Source organism: Nannizzia gypsea, genomic scaffold (genome assembly GCF_000150975.2).
Source record: "Nannizzia gypsea CBS 118893 supercont1.2 genomic scaffold, whole genome shotgun sequence".
NCBI classification, from domain to species: Eukaryota; Fungi; Ascomycota; class Eurotiomycetes; order Onygenales; family Arthrodermataceae; genus Nannizzia; species Nannizzia gypsea.
Genome location: NW_003345200.1, coordinates 2,213,221 through 2,240,802, shown reverse-complemented (window position 1 = coordinate 2,240,802; position 27,582 = coordinate 2,213,221). Strand labels below are relative to the sequence as shown.

Here is a 27,582-nt window from a genome sequence, read left to right as displayed (position 1 = left end):
ACGGATATATACTGTTTAGGCAACTTATATGATGAACTTCGTAGCCCACACGGTGGCGCCAGATTAAAAACCCGTCTGCTGAGCGTGGACTAGATTGGAAATAATTTAGTAGATTAATCATGCCGATACCGTGATCGATCGGCTCATGGCGGTTGTGTCGGGGTAATTTGAGAAATGCTCCGTCAAGTGTGTGCGAGTCGTAAGAGCGGATGGACGATGATCCATCATAACTACTCCGTACTTACAGTAACCTCGCACTATCTCTACTCCTAGCAGCAAGCTTGAAGCAACCATGCTACCATCAAGCAACAGAACGCGCTCGTATCGCAAGACGTACTATTCTTGTAACTTCTGTCGCTCGCGCAAAATCCGCTGTGACCGGCCGTTGCCTTGCTCCAACTGCGCGTCCCGTGGCAAGAGGTGCCTCTTCGGGCCCAGCGGCGACTTGGGACAGCATCAGCCTGAGCGTCTGCAGCAACCGACGTCCACATCCTCGCCGCCGCCAGTATCACTCCCCCAGCCGGCTGTGGCTGCCGTGGACCAAGGGGATTTGCTGGCCGAGATACGGAAGCTGAGAAAGCTGGCAGAAGATCTGGAAAAGCGAGCTACAGGCCAGAATACCACTGCCGCTTGCATACAACATAGCAATGGCACCACACCTTTGCCAGAATCATCTCCAACTTCATCCCAGCACCCGTTTCCCCTTGTTGCATCCCGGTGAGCGAGGAGTTGGTCGCTCGTCTCGAACGCGTATCCATGGGCCAGAGTTTCCATGTGTGACTCACCCGTCTAATTCTGCTGTTGCAAGTCTCTCGCTTACTGTGCCAGATAGGAGCTCATCGACGGCGATCACGGCTTGGTGTTCAGGGTAGAGCCCATCCGGGCTATCCCTCAAGTACGCAGCCAGTTGGCGCAGTCTGGCAGGTCCAGTCGATGCGTATTGCTACCTCGGTATGACGAGGCCAGAGTGCTGCTTGACAAGTTTATCGACAACGTGAGCTACATCCATCATGTCGTTCATCACCCTTCACTGCCTGGCGTTATCGACGAGCTGTACCAGCAGATTGCCCATCAAGAGCCCGTTAAGCTTGGGCCCTTAGTCTTGCTGCTCAGCATTATTGCCAGTACGACGTATGTGTGGGGATCGCACGATGATGTCCCTCATGGGAACTTTCTCTTCTCGTCTTCAGCCCAGGCTAATGCGCAAACCTCCTTATGGATTAAGGCGACGTATGAAATACTCAATGGAGGGGAGAATGGCCCGCCCGTTGAGCTCGAGACGATTCAGGGGATCATTATCATATCTATCCTGCTTTGCAATCTCGAAGGCGTCTCACTGCGATATCGTTCCTTGATTTCCACAGGGTTGTTGATAGGTCGTGAGATAGGTCTTCATCGTACCGACCACGAGTCAAATGCGACCATTCCCAATGCCATATCAATGGAGATGGGTCGTCGAGTGTGGTGGTACTTGGCAGCCACGGATTGGTATGTCCTCTGTTGTCCCCCATTGCCAATACCTATAGATAGACAGGACTTTCTGACCAGAACCAATGCAGGCTCTTAGCTGCGAGATATGGCGGCCCTGGAGAAGGTGTATACCAAACAAACAGCGACCACATGATGGTAAAGAAGCCACGTAACATTAATGATGTGGATCAAGTTGACGGCGGAGCCAATTTTGACTTGCCCGTTACCCAGCTGACCGATATGTCGTACTTTCTCCAGCGAATTCGCTTGGCTGAGATATCACGCAGTATCATCGACCAGCACCATGACTTCCGAGCCACGGCTGGCTTCGGTCTGTCGAGTTACCACACCTATGCGACGGCTATGGGTGCCCAGCTTGAGCAAATGATGGAAGAAATACCCTCCTTCCTCCGCCTGGACAGCTACAAAGGTAATCCAGACTCCACATCAAGCGCCACATTTGTCCAGGCCTATATGCTCAATTCTATCATACACACTCAGCGATGTAAATTACATCTCAGCTACCTCACGTCCAGGCTCATAAATGACCCAACTCACGTGTCGTGGCGCGAGAAATGCCTTGAATCAGCACGTCACATCATCCATGCAGAGGCTCAATTGGAGAAAACTCAACACCACTTCGTCATAATCCGTCTACGATTATCTGGCATTCTCTATGGCGTCTTCATGGCGGGAATCGTGCTACTAATGGATGCCTGCGTCAACCGGCCGGGCCTACACCTGGGCGATGTATGTCGCAGCGAGGAGGCAGCTGAGGCGCTACGCATAATTGACAGTGCTAGAAGCCAGTCGCTCGCAGCAGCGAACCTGCATAACTTGTTGATGCAAGTACTAGCTAAGTATCGTGCCCAGCAGTTGCAGCAAAGCGAATTGTTGCCTGAGCCATCACCACTACAGCTATCAGGCATGTCTGCTGTCGCTTCAGTTACCCAGGTAACGGGTCCTATGAAGTCGTCAATACCTGGAAGAAACCTTGAACCACCGCACCCTATGGCGAATTCTACTCAAATAGTTACTACAGGCTTGGACAGCGGTCTGATTAGGGAAGAAGCTACGATTACATCCCCTGGTCGACAGGCTACTATAAACGGCCAACCAACGTGGCAGAGTAACCAACTAGCACAGAGCTTGGGTGGGCTAATGGACCTCGATGGCCTCCCATGGGATGATCTACTTTCTGGAATGGACTCAACTTCGTTTGCTTTTTGATTAACATTTTGCGTGAGTACAGATCTTCTTCGGTATCAAGGCTTGAAACATAGCTTAAATCTACACAGTAAATTTACTGAATAGCCCCTATTTGGCTATCCGGTCGCCAGTTATTTACTCCCATATATCTGTCTAAAGTTTCGTTCCATTTGAATTCAGGCTATGTACATGTACTGAAGGCTTCATACAGAGTTCGTGAGGCTTTCTCCAGCTGAAGCAATTCTCCGGTGTCCTGCGACCAGCTCTCGGCAGCAGCGAGAGAAAGCGAATATTGTCGTCAATCATTTCCAATTTTTATCCATCTAGCTGGTACCAGAGCAGGCAACGAAGTTATTGCCGCCAGCACCAGTGTGAGTGATCTGACCAGCCTGCTCGCAGTCCTCAGTGATGATGACACGGTCAGCACCAGGGGAGCCTATATCATATTGTTAACCATTGCATATGTCGGCCAGCTTTAAGTGAATGTGCTTCTGGTACATACCACCGCTGTAGACGCCAGAAGTGCGGAGAGGGAACTCGTAGAAAGGTCCGTCGAGGCCCTGGAAGTAGAAGCCCTCGTAGTTGTGGTACTCGTGAGGATAGGAAGAGCCACCAGCAGTGCTACCGCTCATGACGTATTGGCAAGCAGCGTTGCTGGCAGCGGTGACCTGGCTGGAAGAGTAGTAGGTGCTGCCGCAAGTAGTGGCCCCTCTGGCCTCGAGGGCAGCTGGGGCGGCAGCGGCAACGGCCACAAGGGAGAAGAGGGCAAGGAACTTCATGGCTGTTTTTTGATATTGAACCGGCTGTATTAGATGATTGCTTGCTTGCTTGCTCCAAGCACGGAACTCTAGGGGCAGACAGCTCTCTTTAAATGTCTGACATGACCACACAGGTCGGTCGACCAGTCTGCCAGGCTGATTAGTTTACATGTTTATCTCTGTCTAGCTGGTGAAAATCAGCCTGACCATGGACCATGGGACGTAGCATCCTGACTGGCGGATGGGCTGTCGATCAATTGCACAGCTTCGCTACTGTCCCGCAAAAGCTAAGGAAGACGAGCCACTCAACGTCGCGGCACGGTCAACATGTGCAAACCGGTGGGACTCTAGAGTTGCATTGGCGAGGAGGGAGCTCGGTTGTCTGCACAATTGCTAGATACGGAGCAAAGCTCAGGGACGGACATGGCTGGATACCTCGATATATAAGCATTGGGTGAGGGGCGTCGCCGAAGAGCTGTCGTTGGCTGGCAGCAGCAGCATCCGCGGCATCGTGGTCGTCTTAGTGGCTGATCCCCCAGGCTGCTCGCCTTGTCCTTGCATGCGAGAGCTGACGCACGCTGAGTTGCCCACATGAGTGGATGGGCCCGAGTTCGCTGTTCTTCTTAGGGGCGGGCGTCGCCGAAGGTGCAGCGGAGTTAGAAGCCTGCAGGTGGAGATATTTAAACTAACTAATTAGTTGAGACACTGCATTTGAAGCTGCAAACCAAAGAATCAAGCACGCCGGCGTCATGTTTCCATATTAATTAATCATATAACTGACAAATATATACCCGTAAAGGAAAAAGAAAAGAGGTGAAAGGGAAAAGAAAGGCAGAACAGACATCCTCCCCCCTCTAACTATGTAACTAACTAACCAATATGTCGTTGAGATCTTGCTCAGAATGTTCAAAGAAGTCTATAACTAGTAATACCACTACCGAATATTCTCAGTAATGGTCGAAATGGCAAGCCGGAACTCTCTTCCAACTGCGATGGCCTGTTCCCTAGTCAGAGCAGATGACCAGTAGGTTATATTTGCTGTCATCTCTGCTTCACCAACAGTGACCACAGTGACAATGTCATACTAAAGTGTTTTATGTCAGCTATGTGCAACTACCAACGGAAGATAAATTCGTCATATTGACAGGGTGTAAAAAAGAAGGGCAGGGAGTTCAATCATACCTCCGTAGCTTCACGGGTCTCGAGTGCTTCAAAGTGGATGCCTGGTTCCTTCTGGCTATTATTTGATAGCGGCTGTTCTACAGACAGACACGTGTTAAACAGTGGTCTGCTGCTATCTATACGTCGCATCACATCAAGCAGCGAGCAGTACTGGTTCGACAAACGGCTTGCCATTGCCACTTGATTCTCTTGCAGACACTCTCGTAAGGACATATTCTTACTTAGTGTGAGCCGGCATGCAAGGACGTTGAATAAAGAACCAACAATGTCATGTACTCCCTGCAATGGTGCCTCCCTGCCTGTTACCAAGGTACCAAAGCACACATCGTCAGAGCCTGTGTGATGTCGAAGTACAACACCCCAGGCAACCTGGAGCAGGTTCGTGATCGTTAGACTGTTCAGAGCACAGAGCTTTCTCGGCGGGCTAGGGTGTCCCAGGCTCACTTCGACCGAATTAAGGCATCCCGGAACAGGCTGAATTTCTCTCGGTAGCCGCGGAAAGTGGCACGGCTTTGCACCAGCAAGGTATTTAAGCCAGAAGTCCATGCAGTCGGGCAGAGAAAGGGCATATGAGACCCAAGAGCTATATTCTGGCCCGGGCCTGGATGGAAGCTTCCCCTCATATGCTATCGCAAGATCTTTGAGAAGTAATAGCACGGAGACAGCATCGATAATGGCATGCTTGCCTTCCATCTTACAGTAGACTTGCCCGGTATTGGTTTGGCAAATAGTAAAGCTGTGCGGAAGAACGGGGCCATCATTCTTGGAGGAATTTAACCTTGGTTGATGTAGTAGGCGCATGGCTTCACCATCTGTACTGGAAAGTATTTCCACTTCGCGGGGGTAGGAATCGAGTACAACATGCGTCAAGGTGCCGCCTTCAGCGTCATCAAGGGCAGCCTCAACTAATATCGTCCTCAAAACGGCATGGCGCTGTGTGAGCTGATGCCATGCCTTTTGAAGCTGGACTGGATCGATCCGTTTTGATGGCCCTATCCACTCAACTTTCCATATCGTGTGAGAGACGTAGGCGTCATTCCCCAGCTGAGGAATAACTAACCCTTCGTGGTGCGGTGTGCATGGGTATACTTCCTCGATATTTGTTGCTGTTGAAGACCCTAACAGATTTTCCACCTCCCACTCAAAACGTTCCGTCCGCCTGTAACTCGCTGGGCTCATTGATGCTGGGGTATTGGCAGCCTGCTTTGATCTCTCCGTTATGAGACTGACCGTCCTTCCTTCGAAAATGTCAACTGCGGTGATCGAGAGGTTGTCACGTTGACATTGTGACACTACTTGCATGGCTGAAATGGAATCACCTCCCAGGGTAAAAAAATCCTCGTCGACCCCGATTTCTTCCGGGTTCAAATGCAAGACCTTAGAGATAATTGACACAAGCTTCTTTTCAGCTTCAGATTGCGGTTGCTGACGGCCAGATTTCCACATCCAAGCCTCAATTTCGTTGGAAGTCAGCTGTGTTAGAGCTTCTCTCAAATCCTGACGGTCTTGCTCACGAATGCCATTATCCCATAAGCAGCCAAGTGGAATGCACATAGGAGGTGCTGTAACAAACGGGACTATCGTGTGAAGCTGACGTTTTAAAAGTATTAATGTCTTCTTTGAATCGGGATTTGGGGAAGCCAAAAGAAAACAGTTATTGGGAAGAGCAACGTCCCCCCTCTCAGGGTTCTGGCCATTACACGGCACAAGAAGGGCCAACCTGGGTGTTGACATCAGCTTTGGGGTTATCATCTCAGCATACACGTGCCTGTTCCCAAGGAGGTTTCGGGCAGCTGCTTCAATAGTTGCCAGTCGGGTTTTCTGGGAATTGAGTTGTTCCACTTTGCATTCATCATGAACTGAACGGCCAAGTTTGCAAGTATCCATTATCCCGCCCACGGTTTGATCACCCAGGGTATTTGCTAGTCGGTTTAAGAGGTATTCTAATTGTCCTAGCATAGTGTTCACTTTGTCCGATGATAAAACAGCAGAGTCAAATATGGCTCTTACTGACACAGACTCGATGCCAAGTTCGCATATCACAGTCAGAACATAAGTGCTGAACTTCGTCTCGTCCTCGAGCGACTCTCCAAGCTTTAGAAGCCAGCTTGAAGAGTTTTGGCTATTCTGCGCAGAGGGCTGGATCACGAGCAAACTCTGGAAATCGCAAGCGGTCGACGCTTCAGGGCTGCAAGTTCGAATTGTCTGCATCGCGGTCTGTTCAAACGGTATTAAGGCCGCCGCATGGTTTTGGATTTTCCCCAGAGCCCTGGTGATACTATCATTCCGGTCAAGTACAGTGCGGACCGGGAAAGTTGCAATCGTTGGACCAACGATTTTTTCAATTCCAGAGACAGGTGCATTTCTACCTGTTACTGTGTTTCCATAAACAACGTCATTTGACTGGGTATCCTGCGCTATTAACATTGCCCAAGATAAGCGAATCAGACTTGATGCTGTAAAACCCCCCTTTGCAATCGAAATTCCAAGTGGAATGTCCCTACTGGCCACAGTTATTTCTTTGGGTACATATCCCTCAGGCATACGGAGAGGGAATACTGGAGCTTGTAAGGTTTGGAATTCATTCTTCCAAAATGTTTTGGTATGTTCGGGATTTACGGCCGATAGGTGGTGTACAAATGGAGCAAATGGGCGTAGTTCGACAGTCCTACTCTCGTAGGCCGCTTCAACGATTTGTAGAATTTGCTCATAACTCCATCTATCAAAGAGGGCATGGTGCATTTCTAAAATGAAGACCGGGCCTTCATTCTCCTCATGACAACCGTTGTTCATGATACATCTGACAAGAGGCGTTCCATAAGACATCGGGTCCGCAGCTACCTCATGTCCCACATCGGAAGCAAACCATCTCAATTTGTCCTTAACAATTACTTGCAAAGCTTGGAGAGAAGTACCTGTCTGGACGATGCGAGTGCGCAATATAGGAGTTTCATTGAAGGCATGACACCAGGACTGATAGAATTTTTGGGTATCGATAGCCTTAGGAAGGCGGAAAATAAATCGTGCTTGGAAGGAGCCGGGATTCCTTGCACTCCAAGCCATGAGCCCTTCCTGCAAGGGTGTACAGCCATATATGTCTTCAATTTCGTCTTGACTGACCTGACATTGTTCGACCGCCTGTTCAGTAGCTGCTTGCAACTCTGATGCCTCCAGCATGGAAAAGGGGGTCCAACTTTGCATTGATTCCGGAGCAACGGCCTCTATGGTTTGTGCCATTTCATGAATCGTGGGAGTGGCAAATAAGGAGGTAACACTAATTTGTAGGTTGTATTTCTCTCTGGCCATACCAACAAGTGTAATAGCACGAATCGAGTCTCCGCCGAGTTCGAAGAAACCATCTTCCCTTCCAACCTCATTTTCGGACAACCCAAGCACTTTCGCGTATAGCTTTTGTAGAAGACGTTCAGAATCAGTGGTAGGGGCTGCTTTCAGGCTACCCAAGTCCAAGTTATCCGTAATGGAAGGTTTTTGAAGGGCGGACCGATATAGTAGAAACTCTGACTCTGGGAGGCTTGCGACCGCATTCCTCAACATCTTCCTATCAATCTTCCCTGTTCGTGAAAGAGGCATTTTGACAAGGGGAATTACGGCTGAGGGGATCATGTATCTTGGAAGTTCGTCTCGTAGCTTGTCTTTCATACCCTGAGCAGTTTTTCGAAAGCCCTCATTCAACGGCTGAATGAGAGAGCTTGAAGAATCACCCAGATGTTCTTCGATGTCTACTGTCTGTTCTTCCGCAACAAACAATACTAGCGACGGGGATTTCTCTTTCTGGTTAGCTGGAACAACCACCTCTGCAGCCACAACGGAGTCTGGGAACCATTTCTGTGTATGATGTTCCACATCGCCGAGTTCAATTCTCTGTCCATGAAGCTTCACCTGTGTGTCCTTTCGGCCTTGGCACATTATAGTTCCATCTGAGTTATATCGGGCTAGGTCTCCAGTCTTGTAGAGCCTCATATTTCCATTGGTTGGTAACACTTTCGGCATCCAGTCTGCGTTCTGGATGAAGGCGGAAGCTGTCTGTTGCGGCCGATTCAAGTATCCCCGGCCGACAATGAAGCCTCCGATGACTAGTTCGCCGGTAACACCGATTGGTACAAGTTGATGATGGTTATCTTTGTCCACAATCCAGCATGTTCCCGCATATGAACGACCAATGTTTCCAGGCTGACAGTCTTCTGACAGGACTGTAGACACCACAGTACACTCTGCAGGACCGTAGGCACATATCAAACGTAGGTTATTGCTCCACATGGAGATGTCTGCCGGAAGCATAGCCTCTCCTCCGAGGACCAACGTTTTCACAGATGGAATATCTTCTGGTCGCAGAAGGCGGGCCACAGAGGGTGTCAGTTCCATCCAGTTAACGGCCAGCTCAACTATAGCATCCTTAAGTTGATTGACTCGTTGCGATTCTGAGGGTATACAGACACATCCACCCAAAATCAATGGAGTTAGATTCTCGTGGATGCTCACATCGAACGCATATGATGCGAACTGCAGAACTCGCGATGAATGGTCGAGGTTATGCGCGTTGCTGCTGGATATCGAGTTTAAACAAAATGAAGCATGCTCTATCATTATTCCCTTAGGGACTCCCGTCGAACCTGAGGTGTATGCAATGTAGGCAACATCATCAGGCCTGACTGGCGTCTGGCGAGGTGCGTGTACCTTTTCGCCATCTTCGATGGTGCTATCCACGACAATAACAGAGCTGACGAAACTGGAGCTGGTGGTGCGGTGCTCAGAAGAGCATAGGATGACTGTGGCCTCGATATCCCTGCAAATTGCTTCTGTCCGGCTGCGAGGATAGGACGGGTCCAGCAAGACAAACGCTGCTCCAGCCTTGAGTGCGCCAAAGATCGCAACAGGAGTCCATTTGCTCTTTTCAAACTGCAAGGGAACGATTGTGCCTGGTCCAATTCCACGATCCAACAGTTTGGCCTGCACGATGGACGAGAGCCTGTCCAGCTCTCGATACGTTAAATTACCGTCCCAGGAGCACACTGCCTGGGAGTTCGGGCGCATCAAACACTGCTGGCGGATGAGTGTCGGGATGTTCGTATCCAGAGGTTCCGATGGTGCTTGGCTGTTCCACGAGATAATTTGCTGCAGGTGGTGGTTACTAATAATTGAGTTATGGTCGGCTAACGTGCATTGCGGCTCTTCAATAAGCGACATCAAAATTCGTTCCAACTCGCTCGCCAGGTTTTGAGCCTGGACATCGTCCACGGTATATCGAGAGTACTGGAGCGCGATGCGTGGAGTCGCTGTGCTTTCATCCAGAATAGCTATAATCTCTGACCCCTTTGGTTTTTAAGTTGTTTAGCCGACGCCCTACACAGTGAAAATGGAGAAGAGGACGCTGAAGATCCAAAACTCACCTGCAGGCCGTCATAGCCCTGTGATGGTTGACAAGGCCCAAAGAGCAGACAGGTGTTGAAGCTGGCACTATACCCCGAGTCCTCGATTCGACTCAAAGAAACCGCAAGCAATCCTGTCTTCTGCTCGTCGATGGAGCCAACCCATTGCTCCAAACAATGGCCGGTATCAAGTCTATCCTTGTCCTGAAATTTGGTGACAGTAGCAAACACAACTGGATTGGTATCTGTATACCTGGTGAGTAGAATCGACCAAGCTACCGTGAGAATTGACCTTGGACAGGAGTTGCTTCTGTGAATGCCCAATGGCTTTAATTCGAGAAAGCCAATTTCTCCCTGCTCGAGCTTCAGGGGCCGATGGTTCAGCTTAGGAAATATACAGATTATTGTCCCTTTCGATGGTCTATTCTCCCCTTTGTTCGCTGTCTGGCGCGCGGTTGCATTGAAGATAGCCATTTGGAGACAACGCCCTCATAGCAGCGAGGACTTCCCTTCTATCTCGGCTTAAACTGACTAAATGACTGACGAACATTCGTGAGAAGATAAATCTTCAGTCATATGGAGTATTCCTTCCCTGTTATCTTATGTTTCCGCCTTTTCTCTCGCCCTATCCACATCCGCCACGGGCTTGGCTGATACTCAGCCTATCTTTACCTCTACAGTTCAAATATTCCACTTCGGGGAACTTGCAGAAATTCCGAGAAGGGGTGTGTGTTTTTTGGGGCATTACGGACCTGTAATTGACCGCTTTTCTCGCCACAGGATGGTGCTTACGGCCCTTACCATGCTTACGACCTACAGAGGTTTGGAGCTCTAAACTCCGCCAGTCTAGGCCCATTGTATACACCACGGTATTCGGTACATTGGAATCCCAACTAGCCTGCCTCCTAGTCAGTGACTTTTTTTCAACTTCATCCGTGTTGAATCCACTCAAGTGCCTTACATGTCACTAGCTTTGCTTCGTGGTCTAAGCGGTAAGTAGACAACGCTGAACAGAGTATACTCTGTCCAAATTAAAGTTCCCTAATTTGGAGGGAGTTCCTGTAGCTACGCTCTGACAGCAGCCACGCCGTTACGGCCTAACCAAGCGTAGAGCTTCATCCTGTGGGAGAAGCAAATACGTTTTGTAGTGGCACTCTAGCAAAATCACAATTTCTGGCAAGAGTTTAGAATGCACGAAGAACAATCACATTAACAGAGTAAATCCCGCCGGAAACAGGGGGCCCCCTGACTTTGCGGCATCAATCTCCCGAACAGGGTGCGATGGCCTGAAGTCCCCGAGCTGTCAAATCTGGGCTGAATCAGTTGTTATGATGTGATGCATATGGACGATCTGATCCCTCGTTACATATTTCTTTTTTTCCCTTTCCGCTTCTTTTTGCTTTTTGCTCTGACTAGTGACAGCCTAACTAGTGAACTCACGGGTGATTTTTAAGGTAAAAAGCCACCGAGCGATCTTCGCATCGACGGCCAGAATGGTCAAGCGCACAGCTTCTTGTTCTCTGTCTTAAATTCCCAGGAAGGCCAACCATCGGATATCTGAGCCTTCCCAGTCCAGGGTGGCTGGGATGCATAACTACAGTACGGAGTCTACGATGCGGTGGCCGAGGCATCCCTGGCTGCACTTTCAGCAATTTAACCCCTATCTTCCGGCGAGTTCCTGAGTCCGATGCGTACCGCAATAGTAAAATAGTCCGAGCCTGGGCTTGACCGGTCCAGGTGAGATTGCAATTATGTACGGGCCCAGAGTACACATGCAGCAAGAACTACCCTGCACTGGAAACAAATAGCAATTAAGCAACAGACAGACAACCACGGGAGGCAGATCTACGGGTAACTTTTCAGCTAAAAAAAAAGAGAGAGAAAAGAAGGAAAAAAGAAACCAAAAAATTAAATCACAATCTGTGGAGTACAGAAAATACTTGGTTACTCAACACGGCTTCGCTGACGATACAATATGGCGAATTCTGCAGCCTTGCCGTGTTTGCATTTCTGATCTCCACGGAAGAATACCCATGCGGCAGTTGCAGATGCCTTTTCCTTTTGTCAGCGAACAACAGTGGACGGAAAACTTCCGGCGTTCCCAAAAACGAGAAGGATCTGAAATTGCTTTCCAACATGCATCGGGTAGGCTGATGCAGTGAGCCAACAGAAGGGCTTGCGCTCCACCACGAGTCAAACGTGTGAGCTGACAAGGATGGGAAAGGGGTTTTTTTCTTCTGTATGCAGGATAACATCGTGGTGGAAATGTCAGCTTGTGGCGTGCGATGCCCAAATTTTGAGATGCTGCCAGATGCTGCCAAATTAGGATTGACAGAGAAGACGCCCGATGCGTTTTCATCATCAAGCTGAGATTTCTCGCCCCGCACTCCATAATCCTGCATAACTTCACACCTACAAAGTTAGCTAGTTAACTAATTAGTTAGTGAGTGGAGATCTTTTATTTTGGTTTCCGTCATCGTTGTCATGGGTACGGAGTACTGCTGTGGAAATCCGCTTGCTTCAATAGTCGAACATCAATGCCAAATTGTTACCCCGTCTACTCCGTATAAGAAGTGGGTGACAGTGGGTTGATGAGACGAAAAATATAATAATCGTCGAACCCGCCATTTCAAATAAAGGTGATCGGCCTTCAGGAGTACAGTACTCCGTACAGTAGTTACAGTTAAACTCAGGGAGTAAGCTTTATTCCGAAGATCAGGCTCAATTCCAATATGCTGTTCATATTTCAACAGCATATGCAGTGCATTGGTGATCTATAAATAAATTCTCATCATCCGATGTACTTCGTACTCGAGACATACATTAAAAGTTGGATTTTATACGAACGCATTCGACGTCAAGATCCGAGAAACGCCGTATACTCCTCCTAAAATTTAGTTATTCTCAGTCGAAACGGCGATGGCAGCTGCTGGAGTCGGCCCTGATGGGGTGGCTCTGCCCAATTCCTCCGGGATCAAAGTCATTGTGGTTGGCCTTGGTGTGGCCGGGCTTACAGCTGCAGTAGAATGCCACCGCAAGGGTCACACTGTCATTGCGTTCGAGAGGGTGAAGGAAATGAAACCTTTAGGTCAGCTATGTGGTCACACTTTACACAATAACGAGCAAGGTTATCTCGCTAACATGAGTAATTTTAGGGGACGGAATCGGTATTGCATGCAATGCCGCTCGTGTCATCTCAAAATGGGGCGGCGGCAGCGTCCACAAGACTCTGGAGTCATTCACCTCCGTTATGAACCCTACCTCCATCTATGACGAAACCGGCACGCTAAAGACGAAGGCTTCCATATCTGGCTATGGCAAAGGTGAAGGATATCTCTTGCACAGGGGCGACCTGGCAATGACTCTGTTTGATCATGTAAAGAGCCTCGGAATAGATGTACGCATGGGAGTATCCATCGCGGAGTATTGGGAGACAGATACCGCTGCTGGCGTGATTGTGGATGGGGAACGAATTGAAGCTGACTGCGTCATTGCCGCTGATGGAGTGCACAGTAAAGCGAGGGCACCCATCACAGGACAGACCCCTCTTGTTCGGGCCTCTGGGAGAGCCATTTATCGAGCTTGGTTTGAATCTTCTGCTCTAAAGGACTGCCCAGAAGCCGAATGGCTATCCAAGCCTGGAAGTGAGGGCAACGACGACGCCCATATCTATTTGGCAAAGGACATTGTAATGATCATGGGCACATCGCAGAACTACAAAGCCATAACCTGGTCATGCGTTCACTCGGTAATAATCTGGCTCTCCTATTTATTTTATTTGTCCACATCTAATTTCGCGCCCCCAAATGCTTTAGGATCCTCGAGGCCCTACTGAGCGCTTCTACTACCCAGCAACAGCTGATGATGTGCTTGAACGCATAAAAGATTGGCCGGCTAAGCCCAGGCTTGAAGCTGTAATACGAAGAACGCCTCCTGATAACCTTATTGATTATCCCCTTTTAACGTGCGATCCAATTGAGGATAATGTCTCGAAGCATGGACGAATGATTCTGATTGGCGATGCTACTCATCCGTATCTGCCGACATCTGGCCAAGGCGCCTGCCAGGCCATCGAAGACGCAGCAGTCGTTGCAATTGCTTTGGAGCTCGCTGGGAAGGGAAATGTGCCTCGGGCTCTTCAAGTATTCAAAAGAATCAGGTATATCTCATTACTCACGACTCATTATTATATACACTACTAACGGATGCATAGAGGAGAGAGAACTTTGGAGATCCATAAACTGGGTCTAAACACGCTTGAAATACTTGTTAGTGCTGACTGGAGCGATGAAGAGAAGAGCTCCAAGATTCTATCGATCCCAAACCCTGTGTGGGTTCTGAACCACGATTGTCAAAAGTATACCTATGAGGAGTACGACAAGGTGGCCGAATCTATTGTGGCTGGGACTGAGTACAAGCCTCTCAATACCACGTCAACCTACTTGCCAAATTAGTTGGACAAATTACCTTCAACTCACTTGAGAGTAGCTATAGAGTACACCAGTACACCGGTATCTTATATCTTAGAAAAATACTACAGGTAACACCCAAATGATCAAGAATATAATTTTCTGTCGACGTTGCAATAAGCCCCTCTAGATTCAGCTTTAGACTTCGACAGAGATGTCGAGGAAATTAAACCACATAAATTCTTTCATAAAATAATGCTCTCAGATCATATAGCTATTAACAGTATTTGGGCCGGCTTATTTCTGTTCATCCTCCAGCTTCCACATGTACTCGGAAGAACTGTGATAATATACGGTAAGATATACACCGTTCTTTTCCGTGTAGGCAAACGAAAGCCAGGAAATTAGGCACGAAGTTCGGCTGAGGTCAAGGTTGGGGCTGTTCAACATAATAAGTTAGTCGACTGTACAACGATTCTGGGAACAACGCACTAGTACATACTATAGAGCTTGCAAGCGGTCAACATAAGTCTCGGCAAGTTCCGTCCATCCAATTTGAGCAAAGAATTCACTAAGTCCTTTGGCAACCTGGAGATCATTTTCGCCATGGGTTGGGAGGTAGAGTTTTGAGACGGGATGTGGGCTACCAGGTGTTATCTCATAATTGATAAGAACGGGAGCTTTCTGGCCTTGCGAGGGAACCTGCATTGGGTCATCGAAATATGGCACTAGTTCTCGCACGCCTTCCGCAAGCCCTGTTGCTTTCCAAAGCTGAGTGAGCAACTCAAAGCCTTTGAGAGTAGTGGGGTCATTCAGGCGGCCACCAATAGTGTAGAGATCCTTAATCATGCCCATTGTCACATCTGCACTGCCAAGGTACATCTTAAGCCTGGATTTGGAGGGTGTAACGCAATCCCAAGCTAGGAAACCGATATTGGATCCAAGGTTTTTTTCCAGGATGTATTCCTTCAGCATAGCAAGTGCTGTCGAGCAATCATTTTTCTTCTCAAAGTATTGGAGACTCTCAAAGACCAAGGACTCGATAGGGACACCGTTTGCAGTCGCTTTAGCACGTGGATACACGTACCCTTTCACTGATATTTCTCCATTGTCTGATAAGTCGAAGCCCGGTGCCATTTGAGTCTTAAAAACACTGACATCAATGTTGTTCTCAGCAATGTGGTGCTGCTCACTTTTGCTGACTGTTAGGCAGCTCGAGAAATAGTCCCACAACTCAGTGTCAAAGTTGCAAAAGTCATACTTGGCGATTTTAGCCATCAACTCCTTCGTTGGAACTTGGTTAAAAGGATCAATCGGCAAACCGGATAGGTGTGTGCATGGTTCCACGCTAATTCGAACGGTTGACTGTCCCTGCTTCCTATAATTGACACTCAACTCAACGGGAACACCGCTGCGTGTGATAGTACTTCTCCAGGTTCTTTGAGAAGGGGTATATGGTCCAAGAGAAGGAACAAGGACCTGAGACAAAAGTAGCATGTATTGATATTGCGACTCCTTGCTATAATTTGAGTGTTGGAGGATCCTTTCTGCCATCGGAGCGACATCATGCCACCAAGATGCTTGATCAAAATTCTCGAATTGAGTCACTTTGCTGATAACGCTGTAAGGGGATGGCACAGGGCCTGAATTTTCATCCATGGTAACAGCTGCCATCTCTGCGGTTCGAGAATAGGAAGACGAAAAAACCCACTAAGGTGAAGAACGTAGCGACTTGAAAGTGGTTGGGGTTGGGGCGTGAATGGTTAAACCGCAGGTCGCATCAGACGGCACCTGGTATATATATGGGTATGTATACATGTTTAACATACATCAATAGTCGGTGATGAAATAATTTTCAGCTTTCTCGGTAAGATGCGCTGCAGCGAAGGCCGGACAACGCCTGGTGGGCTGCTGCATCTCTTGGGCTGCCTGACAGGCTGTTGTTGCCACGATGACATGGAGTAAACATAGACTACTTAAACTTTGATAGCGCCAAAACTGTAAACAGGGGGTCAATCGAACCAACTTTGAGTTAGAGCTTGACTAACAAACTTCCCGGATGGAATCCAAATTTGAGGTTCCGTTTATTTACTCTGTACAAGCCGTCGATCAAAAAAGAAAAAAAAAAAGAAAAAAGAGGGAAAAAAATAAGAAAGGCATCTGACGTAAAAACTAATCCGATTTGGAAGATTGCAATTAGAAAAGTCCCCGAGACAAGGTGTACGGAGTACAGCTTCTCCATCAGGGTTGTTGAAAGCATCCCGGGGCTGCTCGGGAGGAGGGGAGAAGCAATCCGTATCGATTTCGTATACGGATTAACTTGCTTCTGCTGACGACATCCAGCTGGCCAACAAATTAGATTATTACTGATACCATTACCCCATCCGGAGAATGACAAAGCAGAGGGATATTATTGTCTTCTTCCAAAAATATATATGTCCGCAACCAGAGATGTCAGCACACCAGGGTGTGAAAAATCTAACCCAGGAGGAGATGCTTCGGGCGAGTACATTGATCTCGAATACTTCTTGGCAAGGGTGGCGCGGCTAGATAGCCGGCTTGAGCAGTAAGTGTTGAGCGGGTGAAGTTGTGTTTAGCTTGGAGAGAGATCCAAGAGTACAGGTGCTGGCCCAGCTGTTAGTTAGATAGCCATCACGGCTGAGCCTGAACTGTGCCTCCCTGCCAAATATTGGTATAAAACCCTATGCTGGCGTAGGCCATATGGTATTAGAACCAACGAGCTCGGTAGTTTAAATTGTCTTAGGCTAGTTATATGAGATCGCTTTCATCATAGGTCTCACCTTGGCTCTGACTTTCTGATTTGGTGGATCTCCTGCATCAAGAAACTGGTATAAGCAAGCCCCCTGGCCATGGGTCGCTCTTCAGGCCGCCGATGTAAGACTCATCTCAGAAAGTTAAGGAAAGTTCTCTGTTCTCGCTGCAAAATTGTAGTTCCATTCCCCAAAGATTGTTTTGTGATGTGTATATTTCCATTTTCACTAAGTAGTTAGTTAATAAGCACCAGAAACGTGATCTAAATTTCAAAAGGACCACTGAAGGGCTCAAGATGACCCCTATCTCTTACCCCTTGTGTCCGCCGAAGTCATAGGCTCTAAAATTATCTAGATGTCAGGGGTAAAAATATCATTCCGCTCTTAGGCTTCGGTTCTGAGGGACCCAATTTTGGATTTTATTGGGTAGAATCCGTTGGATGAGATTTTTGTATATGGAATTCAAACCAATAGGGGGTGACTAGTGAGTATCTCAAAAATTTCAGAGTAGCACAAATAAAGGGTCTATTTTGATAGATAGTAAGTTAATCTTTCCAATGAGTAGCCAGCATAGCCTTCCCCATTCAGGAGGGAGTACGGAGTACCTTTTTCTATATTAAGTTACCAGCAACGTTCATGGTATATACAAAGCAGGTATGCTTGCCGTGGGGCCCTTCAACCTCAAAAGATTAACATTATTGCTGGGTAACTAACCTTGAAATCTGCGAATTCACGGGTATTGGGGTCCTAAGGATGGTGCTTTGAATCACAGGTTTCGAACCATAGCGCAACTTTCTGAATTACTAACAATCAACGAGTCAAGGAGTTATAACAAAGCTTCTCTCATGCTAGCTACAAGGAATCGCAGGTTTGAATAAGGCGTTGATAACAGAATCCCTAGTGCAGCCATACTGGTTAGCGACTAGGCTGCAGCTTCTCCAGGCATAAATAAACGGCGGTTGTTAACCATGCACCCTAGAATACAAAGCAGAGCTTGGGGTTCTGATTTATATCCTGAAGGCAGAGGATTGACTGAACAGCACAGGCATCTACCAAAGCCCTAAGCATTAACTATATCACAGAGCGATTGCGACAAGGTCTTCACAGGCTCCCTAGCTGCCCAATTAGGCCTAGATAGCACCGAGCACTGTATATTGAACTCCTGTTAACGTCCTTGGGAGGCAGAAAAAGTGTTCGCTTATAAATAAGAGGTTCTGGGTATTTGGTTTGGCGCTTCGGGTCCTCGTATTGGCTTATGGCCACTATATCCAAAGTGACCTACTTAAGTCCATAGAGCCAACGAAATAGAAACATAATATCGAGGAATAGAGGTAAGGCTCGTCGAGTTTCCATGAACCAAGAAGGGAATGATAGAATGGTGTGCTTGCAGGTGACAGAGTTGTACTCAATCTGATAACTTCATCGTTCCACAGGCAGAACATGTCCACCACTGAGATTCCATAAAAGCTCCGCAACAATGGCACACCCACCCGAGAGACCTTTTTGGTGGTGGCGGTTGATTCTTTTCTAGTTCAATGATAGCCTGAACGGCAGATTTGCGAGATTTTGTTCCGCCATGCCTTCCAGATGAATATGGTTGTTTACCAATCTTTTTCTCCTGAGCTAGCTTTGAAACAGTCCTGGAAGAAGGTAGAGAATTCGTGACTGAGGTACGCTCAGCGGAGCATACTTCACAGGTAAGGTATAAAGGCCTATTAATGAAGGTACAAGTAGAACACGTCCAAGGCTCTGAGTCCATTACGTCTGAGCTTGACGAGCATGTGGTGCTCTCTGTTAACTGGGGTTTGGAAGAAGTTGCTATTGGATTTGGCCCTGATGAGGTTGAAGCCCGGGGCCCCAAAGGATTCGATGAGCTAGGAGGTGTATAGAAGTCACCATATTGCTCCCTCTCTTCTTGCTGAATAAGATCAATGTACGCTTCCATTATAGCTCTCTCATTTGCGTCTTCCATTTCAGCCTTTGTCCGGAATCCATTTCGAGTAGCCTCTTCTGCAAGTCTGTCACCTTCTATAGTTCCACTTGCACAGCCCTTTGTAACCGTAGCTCGCCTCTCAGCTGCATCCGCAAGGACATTTCGCATATCTGTTCCCGGAAGGACTGAGCCACCTCCTAGTTTCTTGCCGGTGCCAGAAGACAGCACACGCCTTTTTTCTGCTGCAGCACGTGCGAGTCGACGAGCTTCATCCATGGGTATCCGTCTTCCTCCGAGCCGGTGACCAGCGGATAGGAACCCTTCACCGGTATAGCCACTACTTATCAGTTGCTCGTGTTCATCCCGGAGTTGATTCCACAGAGCATGGAATTTTTGATCGTGTGGGCCATGAACTATATGGCACAACCTAGTTATCATCAGCCTTTTTTTCACGTTCTTATCTCACGGTATTCCGGGGGTTCGAAAACAAACTTACTCGTGAAGCATAGTATCAACTACCTGTTCTATTGGAAGAAATTGTCTTTCATCATAAGGCTGCCTTAACCGAAGACATATTTTCTGTCCATGATTCACGTTCAAGCCTAGTAGATTCTGGGTAGAAGGGTAAAATTCACATAGTGTCCCAACCCTCCACATTCGCTGTCGCATAATTGGTTTAACCAGAGAAGCAACTTTGCGCAGGGTTAATAATGCCTCTGCTTCACGAGGTCGGTGTTTATCATGTTGATACTCCGAAACAAGAGGGTCTAATTCCCTCATTCTGCCTTGAAGCACGCTGAATCGGATGCTGCTGGGGTAATATCGCTTTCAGCGGAGAAATGATATCAAAATGCTGAATCAATGCGAGTATACACAAACGCGAGATGGTCTCCTTCGCAAGCTGATAAATTTGTAACGTATATGCTGGGTATCAAGATCTTTTGGACAGGCTGTAGTGGTAGTTAAGAATAGGCGATCGACTGTGAAGCTAGGTGGTTAGCCTGCTCGGAGTTAATAATTGTCATTTCACCGTCTGGATTTATAAACCACGAGCTGCTGTAGGCTCTTCGACCGTATTCTTCTGCCTTCTCTTCACGTTATTCTCACTGTCTTCTGCTTCCTTCCAGGGCAGGCTGCTATCAAAGTCGACGCGGCTCGAAAAGCTTAAAAGGAGAGAGCCAGAACCTTATCTTATCTTCATCTCGGCTGTCGCTTTATTCCGTTCCGAAGGCGGAAAACAGTGGCAGAATCCGTTTTTTCGTCATTGAAGTTTCGCAGCTTCAACTCACGATGCTTGATCAACAATCATACCGTGACAAGATTATATATATGTATATATTATAAAAGGACAAGGCAGCTGTGGTTATATGCCTGTCAATAACAAACTTAAGGAGCCATGACGAGTGATGACAATTTCTTCTTCAGCTATGTGAGTATGCTTTGGTCGCAAATTATAGCTATGAACTGTTCAAGAATGCTGATATAGTATAGCTGGCTTGGGTTCCTACCAACGTGAACAAATACTCCAACGACCTGGCGAACTCGATAGATAACCAAGTTGAACGTGCAGCTGTTTCTATTCGTGAAACTTTGTCCCAGCAGTCATGGATACCTGCATCGATACGACCTCCTCCTAACCCCAAGTTCTTCTCGGATGCCTTACTACCTCCGAAATCCGCATTCGAAAGATGTCAAGACTGGGTCGCAACACACCGAGTATTAGCTGTATCAGCTTTGGCATTTGTTGGAACGAGCGGCGCCTTACTCTATGGCCAGAGAAAATTTCATGTTAGGAGGAGGAGAGCTCGACGTGCTGGCACGGGAGCTCGAAAAGAGATAGTTGGTAGGTGTCTAATTTATGGTGCACATCTATAGCTCTTTGATGAAATAACTTACAATCAATAGTAATTTCTGGTTCACCTCATGAGCCTATGACAAGGTCGATTGCTTGCGACCTTGAGAAACGAGGCTATATCGTCTTCGTTACGGCAACATCGACAGAGGAACAACAGATCATCGAGAGTGAAGGGCGAGAGGATATTAGGTCATTATGGTTTGACCTCTCACACGTACGTACTTGCCTCTGCTCTCCCGTCAGAGTCGTTCATTATCTAACGGATTGTTTAGACCCCAGCAACTCCTTCGGACATACATCCGTCTCTCTACGTGATACAATCGATGATTACTCATGCGCAAACCCCATCGCCCGGAATACCGGCCCATACCTGTCAGCTAAGCGCTGTTATCCTCATTCCTTCCCTCAACTATCCTACTGGCCCAGTTGCAGCGATACCGGCATCCAGTTGGGCTGACACGATCAACACACACCTTTTATACCCTATCCTTACCACTCAATTACTCCTTCCTCTCCTTACACTTAAATCGAACACGGCTTCTATTGTATTCATATCTCCAGCTATTCAGTCTGCCCTTTCGTCACCATTTGCCAGCCCCGAAGTAGCGGTGACACGCGCAATATCAGGCTTTGCCACGAGCTTACGCCAGGAACTGAATTTACTGATTTCATCGAATGGCAAATCCAACGGCACTGTTGACGTTATCGAGGTGAAAATTGGTAACCTCGACCTTGGTCGCCAATACCGAAGTGGACAGAGACATAACAACAAAGGAACGGAAGTCCTTGCATGGAAACCACACCAGAGAGCACTTTATGGATCTCCTTATCTCTCAAGCATTGACTATCGCCTAGGGGCATCCGGGAATATAGCACCAAACTCTAGCCCGGCAAGAGAGCTACATTATGCTGTATTTGACGCGATTGCTCCATCTAAAAAGAATATTTTTGGATGGCGTGAAAGAAAACCTCGTACTGTTTATGTTGGTCGAGGATCTATTGCATACAGCATCATTTCTCGGATCATCCCTGGTGGAATGGTCGGATGGATACTTGGTCTGCGACCCAGTCCCTCCGCGGCCTCTGCTGAACCACCAACACCTGATGAAGGCAATGCGAGCAGCAGCGAGACAGGCTGGGAGAGAGTTGCCGGAGTTTGAAGAAACGGTAATGTCTATGTACTCAACACTTAACTGTATTTTTATTTATATACCACCCTACTTTTTGTTTATTTGCTTATTCCATGCCATGGCTGATATCCTATAAGCTGAAGATGTGTTAAGGAGACTGGCTTGTCATATATGACTGTTACGAATTTGTAATAGCAACTTATATTTTTGAATATATCAAGAAATGTTACAAGCCCGCGTAATAAAAAAATTAAAGCATTAGATAAAAAGCATTAAGCACCCTTGACTTGCTATAGGAGCCATGGGATCTAGCTTAGGAGTAAACGAGTAGTTAGATACTTCATATCATCAACAAAAAAATGTATTAGGAAGGACGTGAACACTAGTTAAGGGTAACAGGTAAATGGACTCCGAGTAAAGCCAACGTACACCATAGATTATGTATCTTTCGCCGTTTGCTAAAGCGCAGCAAGAGGATGAAGTATAGTCACTTTTCATGGCTCACTGCCATCTCTTCATCAGCCGATGCCGGCCGTGATGCAAGGATTCTCTTGTTACCGTTCAGGCGATTCCTAAACCAAATTATAAACCAGGCTACACCGAACAAGACAGCAGACCCAACAAGAACCCCAAACGAGTATGCCGTCACACGACCACGATGCTCGCCGTGAACACCGGGATCGAGGAAGTCATATGTAAAGAATCCATTTACCGAGTGGTTGAGGTACGCTAGACCAAGGTATAGGAGTAGTATGACCCAGAGGAAAGGCAGATGGAGGAGCGGAAGGGGCTGGGTGGCTGGGATGATGAGCTCAAAAAGGGCGAATCCCGCTTGCATAGCATGCTTGGAAACCTACATACGACCAAGAACATGGTTAGAATAGCCAGGTAGAATACGCTGTAGTTGTTCTTTTTTGTATAGAGAAAGGGAAACACTTGCATTTGACCAGGCGTCGAAAACCTTGGGAAACCATGTGCCATTGAAAAGCAGCGCCCAGTACAGCACGGTGACAATAATTGGCAATATAACAATCGACGAATAGAACAGGCTGTGCAGTGCGCGCAGGAATCGCGGCGTCTTCTCGAAGAACACGGAGCGCCCTGTCCGCGCATAGAGAAAGCTGTGAATCGCGGAAACGAGGAAGTAGAAGGCCAAACCCCAGTAGCTCAAGTTGGTGAAGTAGACAAACAGGTCCACGGCGTTGTGGACATTCTGGTCGTGTGTTGCCCGCCAGCCGACGATGAAGAATGTGGTCACGAACGAGTAGAGGGACAGAACAGCTCGAATGCAGCCGAGGACGAACGGCGAGAAGAGCCAGGAGGTTTCGAAGGTATGGAGATGGTCTTGCGAAGGGTCTGCGCCCATCAGGCTCACGAACGAGCGCATCTTGGATGACTATGCGCCTCAACCAGAGTTGTTATCTATCGCATAGTAGCTGCTCGCCGAACCTGGGTATTTCACCGCGCGGGAGGCAGAAGACGCTGGCTTCGTGATTTCGAATATTTAAACAGGGGGGAGGCTCTGTTTCATGGGCTCAATATAGAAAAGACGGTTTAGCCTGGTTGCCACCAAGTCGCGGAAGAAAGGAGCTCGCTCGCAGCTGTGGCCCGCAGCACGTCCAGCTAGCTACAGTAGCAGCTCGTTAACTACCGAGTAGACACGAGGACGACGACGGCCGATTGGGCCCTCGAACGACGGCCAAAACCGACGCCGACACTGACGTTGCACCAGGTGATCGTCCTGGGTTTGGGTTCCAAGGGGCCTGTGGCTCTCGAGCCCTTCGCTTTGGCGGCGAATCCGGGCGAGATCTTGAGCCTTGTGATTCTACATCGTTCAACGGTCGAATAATGAATGTACCACGCTGAGATGGTCGTTCTTGCGGGTTAACCGGCGTCGCTACCAGCGCAGGCCAGTTCGAGTGGGATTCTGGTAACTCATCCTCGGTCTTGACGTTCCATCTGGATGGGCTTTTTTCTCTCGGGGCGTTTGAACGTTGCTGGCAGGTAAGAAGACCAGCTTGTATGTGTGGTAAACACTGACAGGATAACCGCAAGTAGTCGATTGAGATGGATAGAAATTCGTCCAGGAAGTTGGCTCCCTAGTAATAGTTATTTATTCGAAGAAAGGCGGGAGTGAGACATCCAGTGGGTTTGTTTATTTACTGCACCTTTGATAGTTATCCTTGTCCTGCCGGGATAATTATATCGACGCCCAAAGGAGAACCCCCTGATCCCACACCCTTTGTGCAGAGCGTCGCACAGTTCTTGCAGGATCGCTGTTTGCTTGATATCAGAAAGATGGCACGAAGCCGGCGAGGCCGTTTCTTTGGCATCTTCTCATCCCTTCGGTCTCCCACGGTTTCGACGTCCAAGGACTTTGACCAAGATGCCGGTCCCTCTCTGTACGGAATGCCCATGGAAATCGTGGAGATAGTCGCCAGTTTTCTGCAGTATAGAAGCCTATGTTCCCTACGGCTTACATGCAGGCTCTTATACGAGAGGACTTTGCGCTGCTTCGGCGTGTTCCTGGCTACCGTATCCCTGGACTTTTCATCTCGCAGCCTGCGGAGGCTCCAGGCCATATCCAACCACAAGCATCTGAACCGATACGTCCAGTGTCTTTCCATCACGAACCCGACTCATGGGAAACTAGGGATAGACCTACGATGGGATAGGTCCTCGTCAGGATGCCTCATTGTCCCTCAGCATATAATAGATATTCTCAGTGATACCCTGGCACTCTTGGTTAATTGCCGCTCTTTCGAGGTTCATCATATTTACCGGCCAGAGCATCAGTACACCTCTAACTTCCTAGGGGGAAGCGATGCGATAAAGATTCTCCTATACATTATGGCAGAAACGGCATTTCCGGTGAAATCACTCACATTTGAACGTGGAGTCGCTCGAGGATGGAGATATGATGACCACATACATGGGGAGCGCCTGGACATTCCCGCTCTTCATAAACTAGGCGTCCGAGCTGGGCTATCCCAACTTCAGAGTCTTACGTTAAACTATCAGAAAGAGCTTGAAAGCAGCGTCGACTGGACCTGCGAACTGATAAGGGCTACTACCAGCCTGATGAGATTAATTGTCCGGCTGAACGAGTTTGACAAGGCACCGCTGCTTTTTGACCGTCTTACTTCGACCAATGTTCTCCCTCCCTTGCAAGAACTTGTTCTGGAATCCTGCGAATTTTCCTCATTGGGAGGGTTAATCGCTTTTCTTCACCATTTCCGCACCAGTTTGCGTATTCTTTCTCTCACGCGAGTTAGACTAAGTACTAATGGGTGGCTCTCAGTTCTTCCCAGACTCCAAGAACTCTTCCCATCCTTGACGAGCATTAAATTACATCATCTACGGGGCGACAAGAGACCTGATACATTGATCAGTTTTCCTGATATCCACAAGCACAAAACAGCTTCTGAGATAAGACAGGGAATTTCATATTATTACAAAATCTGGAGAGGGAAACGGAGTTTGGTGGGAGTGCGGTACGCCGGGCCCGACATGGAAACCGCATTGCGGATAGTGGCGAGCTCAGCAAGGGCTTGTTAAGAATACTATGACCGAAAAATGCTTCTATTACCGGTATACATATTGACAGTACGGAATATTAGACTGGTATGTAGAAGTCTCTGAAACATTGGGTATCCATTCGTAGACTAAAGCAATTACATCTGCCAGAAGACGTACAACTCCCCACACTCCGAACGACAAATAGAAGGAGAAAGTCATAACACTGGAAAGTATTCCCATGCACTTTCGTTACGGGAGAATAAGGAAAATGGGGGGTATAACTAGAAAATATAACGAAAAAGATGAATTGGATGGCGAACAGTAGCCGATCCGATCTTAAGCCTTGTTTTGGTCCTTGTAGCTCGGTGGCGGAGCTCCCATCTGGTGATTAGAGATGCCGTCTCCCTGGTAATAGGGCTGCTGATAACCTGGTTGACCTTGCGGTGCGTATGCCTGCTGCGGTGGTGCTGGACCCTGGTTTGACATATACCCATACTGCTGTTGTTGCTCTGGAGGTGGGGATTGTGCAGGGTAAGGATATGGCTGCTGCTGCTGCTGGCCGTATGGCTGTTGCTGAGGGAAGGGTGGCTGAGGATAGGGCTGCGGACTTGCGTTCTGCAAGGGGATTTGTTGTGGTGGCAGTGGCCCGCCCTGACCCATGACATAGACGTTGGTTTGGTTTCCTTGAGCTCCAGAAGTTGCTGTTGCTGCTGCCGATGCTTGAGGCGCAACGTAGGTGGTAGTAGCAACCCTTCTCTTTCTTAGTCGGAAGAGGAGAACAACTATCAAGATGAAGAATATTATTCCTCCAACAATTCCTCCAACCGTAGGCCCATAGCTGTAATAATAATATCTCTTCGCAAGACGGTGTGGTTCACTCGCGGCCCGCTGGAGGAAAGGTAGAACAGCCATGTCTTGAGGATATCAATGAGCTTCGTTGCAGAAGATGAAGCAAAAATTGGGTGTGTGTTTAGATAGGAACCGATCCCTGGGAAGGAGGTCAGTACTCTATAAATATAGCGAATGTGAGTCACATCAGCATAATAGCGTAGCACTCACCAACGTGGTTGTACTCCGTATTATCAATTAGAACTGAGATTATATATTGGCTTCCTCGCAATGAATTTTGAGTCAATCCGGTGTCAGGCACGCTTTGGGCGGTTTTGACAAAGTTTGAAGAAGGAAATTTTCAACCAAGCAAGGCTGCACAGCGGACTTCTCAGAGAATATATAACAATGGACATCGAGAAAACAGCCTCATCATCTTAACCCAGCATGCTTGGCTTTCTCGTTCCGTCCCTTGTAATGTCTGTTTCTCACGGGGCTTAGCCCTCGTATCCTGACCATGATGTGACTCCGCCTCAGCTCAGAATATATATTGGAGGTCCGCTCGCCCCTGGTACAGCACTTAGTTTCTGCATCAACAGATAACATCTGTCGGCGCTCTAATCAATGCACAAACAAGTTAATTAGGCGAAATCGCGCACCGTGTTTGCAGTGAGGGAAATCGACGAGTTATATACCGCAGAATACGCGAGAAAAGCACCAACAGCGGGAGAAGGGGGAGAAAACTATTGCGAGCTCAAGAAACGCCCTTGGGCTGTTTTTAGAAGCTTTAAGCTTAGCGGGAAGCTGTGGGGCTGAACCAGAGATCCCATTGGCTGTAGCAGCCCGCTTTCACGAGAAGCGACGAGTCAGCAAGACGAGGCTCGAGAACAAGCAACGAGACGAAAAGCCAAAAGGGATCAAGGGATGGACAGGTATGGAACAGGACGAGGATATCAGAGAGGAGCTGTTGGCAGCTCAGGGACTTCTGCGGTCGTGTCCATCTCTATTCGTTCACTGGTATCCAGTTTTATATCACTTCATATAGCCGCTCATCTAGCATGGACCTCTTGCGTTCAGCTTATTCCGTACAAGTTCGCCATAAGAAGAGTGAGCACTTTGGAGCGTAACCAC

At 48.0% G+C, this 27,582-nt stretch overlaps 11 protein-coding genes across 11 annotated transcripts; 4 read left to right on the top strand and 7 right to left on the bottom strand.

Annotated features, from left to right (window-relative positions):
* Window positions 1-756: 756 nt before the first annotated feature.
* Window positions 757-2,700, top strand: MGYG_02864 (hypothetical protein; the record flags this gene model as incomplete). The annotated part of the gene is made up of 3 exons (XM_003175287.1): window positions 757-774; window positions 833-1,488; window positions 1,560-2,700. The coding sequence occupies 3 exons, from the start codon at window positions 757-759 to the stop codon at window positions 2,698-2,700; spliced, it is 1,815 nt and encodes a 604-aa protein (XP_003175335.1).
* A 302-nt stretch (window positions 2,701-3,002) lies between these two features.
* Window positions 3,003-3,458, bottom strand: MGYG_02863 (guanyl-specific ribonuclease F1; the record flags this gene model as incomplete). Its single annotated transcript, XM_003175286.1, has 2 exons — window positions 3,003-3,115; window positions 3,182-3,458. The coding sequence occupies 2 exons, from the start codon at window positions 3,456-3,458 to the stop codon at window positions 3,003-3,005; spliced, it is 390 nt and encodes a 129-aa protein (XP_003175334.1).
* Window positions 3,459-4,371: 913 nt separating this feature from the next.
* MGYG_02862 (gramicidin S synthetase 1) lies at window positions 4,372-10,480 on the bottom strand (the record flags this gene model as incomplete). The annotated part of the gene is made up of 3 exons (XM_003175285.1): window positions 4,372-4,521; window positions 4,620-9,950; window positions 10,028-10,480. The coding sequence occupies 3 exons, from the start codon at window positions 10,478-10,480 to the stop codon at window positions 4,372-4,374; spliced, it is 5,934 nt and encodes a 1,977-aa protein (XP_003175333.1).
* A 1,439-nt stretch (window positions 10,481-11,919) lies between these two features.
* Window positions 11,920-12,634, bottom strand: MGYG_02861 (hypothetical protein; the record flags this gene model as incomplete). Its single annotated transcript, XM_003175284.1, has 2 exons — window positions 11,920-12,418; window positions 12,540-12,634. The coding sequence occupies 2 exons, from the start codon at window positions 12,632-12,634 to the stop codon at window positions 11,920-11,922; spliced, it is 594 nt and encodes a 197-aa protein (XP_003175332.1).
* Window positions 12,635-12,925: 291 nt separating this feature from the next.
* MGYG_02860 (FAD binding domain-containing protein) lies at window positions 12,926-14,460 on the top strand (the record flags this gene model as incomplete). The annotated part of the gene is made up of 4 exons (XM_003175283.1): window positions 12,926-13,094; window positions 13,162-13,754; window positions 13,822-14,165; window positions 14,220-14,460. 4 exons carry the CDS (start codon window positions 12,926-12,928, stop codon window positions 14,458-14,460), a joined length of 1,347 nt encoding a protein of 448 aa, XP_003175331.1.
* A 252-nt stretch (window positions 14,461-14,712) lies between these two features.
* Window positions 14,713-16,089, bottom strand: MGYG_02859 (tryptophan dimethylallyltransferase; the record flags this gene model as incomplete). Its single annotated transcript, XM_003175282.1, has 2 exons — window positions 14,713-14,854; window positions 14,918-16,089. 2 exons carry the CDS (start codon window positions 16,087-16,089, stop codon window positions 14,713-14,715), a joined length of 1,314 nt encoding a protein of 437 aa, XP_003175330.1.
* A 2,502-nt stretch (window positions 16,090-18,591) lies between these two features.
* Window positions 18,592-19,899, bottom strand: MGYG_02858 (zinc ion binding protein; the record flags this gene model as incomplete). The annotated part of the gene is made up of 2 exons (XM_003175281.1): window positions 18,592-19,546; window positions 19,616-19,899. 2 exons carry the CDS (start codon window positions 19,897-19,899, stop codon window positions 18,592-18,594), a joined length of 1,239 nt encoding a protein of 412 aa, XP_003175329.1.
* A 616-nt stretch (window positions 19,900-20,515) lies between these two features.
* Window positions 20,516-22,134, top strand: MGYG_02857 (hypothetical protein; the record flags this gene model as incomplete). Its single annotated transcript, XM_003175280.1, has 4 exons — window positions 20,516-20,548; window positions 20,611-20,962; window positions 21,025-21,188; window positions 21,247-22,134. The coding sequence occupies 4 exons, from the start codon at window positions 20,516-20,518 to the stop codon at window positions 22,132-22,134; spliced, it is 1,437 nt and encodes a 478-aa protein (XP_003175328.1).
* A 457-nt stretch (window positions 22,135-22,591) lies between these two features.
* MGYG_02856 (hypothetical protein) lies at window positions 22,592-23,491 on the bottom strand (the record flags this gene model as incomplete). Its single annotated transcript, XM_003175279.1, has 2 exons — window positions 22,592-22,957; window positions 23,066-23,491. 2 exons carry the CDS (start codon window positions 23,489-23,491, stop codon window positions 22,592-22,594), a joined length of 792 nt encoding a protein of 263 aa, XP_003175327.1.
* Window positions 23,492-24,402: 911 nt separating this feature from the next.
* Window positions 24,403-25,451, top strand: MGYG_02855 (hypothetical protein; the record flags this gene model as incomplete). The annotated part of the gene is made up of 2 exons (XM_003175278.1): window positions 24,403-25,316; window positions 25,406-25,451. 2 exons carry the CDS (start codon window positions 24,403-24,405, stop codon window positions 25,449-25,451), a joined length of 960 nt encoding a protein of 319 aa, XP_003175326.1.
* Window positions 25,452-25,959: 508 nt separating this feature from the next.
* On the bottom strand, window positions 25,960-26,535 carry MGYG_02854 (hypothetical protein; the record flags this gene model as incomplete). The annotated part of the gene is made up of 1 exon (XM_003175277.1): window positions 25,960-26,535. One exon carries the CDS (start codon window positions 26,533-26,535, stop codon window positions 25,960-25,962), a length of 576 nt encoding a protein of 191 aa, XP_003175325.1.
* Between the last annotated feature and the right edge of the window lie 1,047 nt (window positions 26,536-27,582).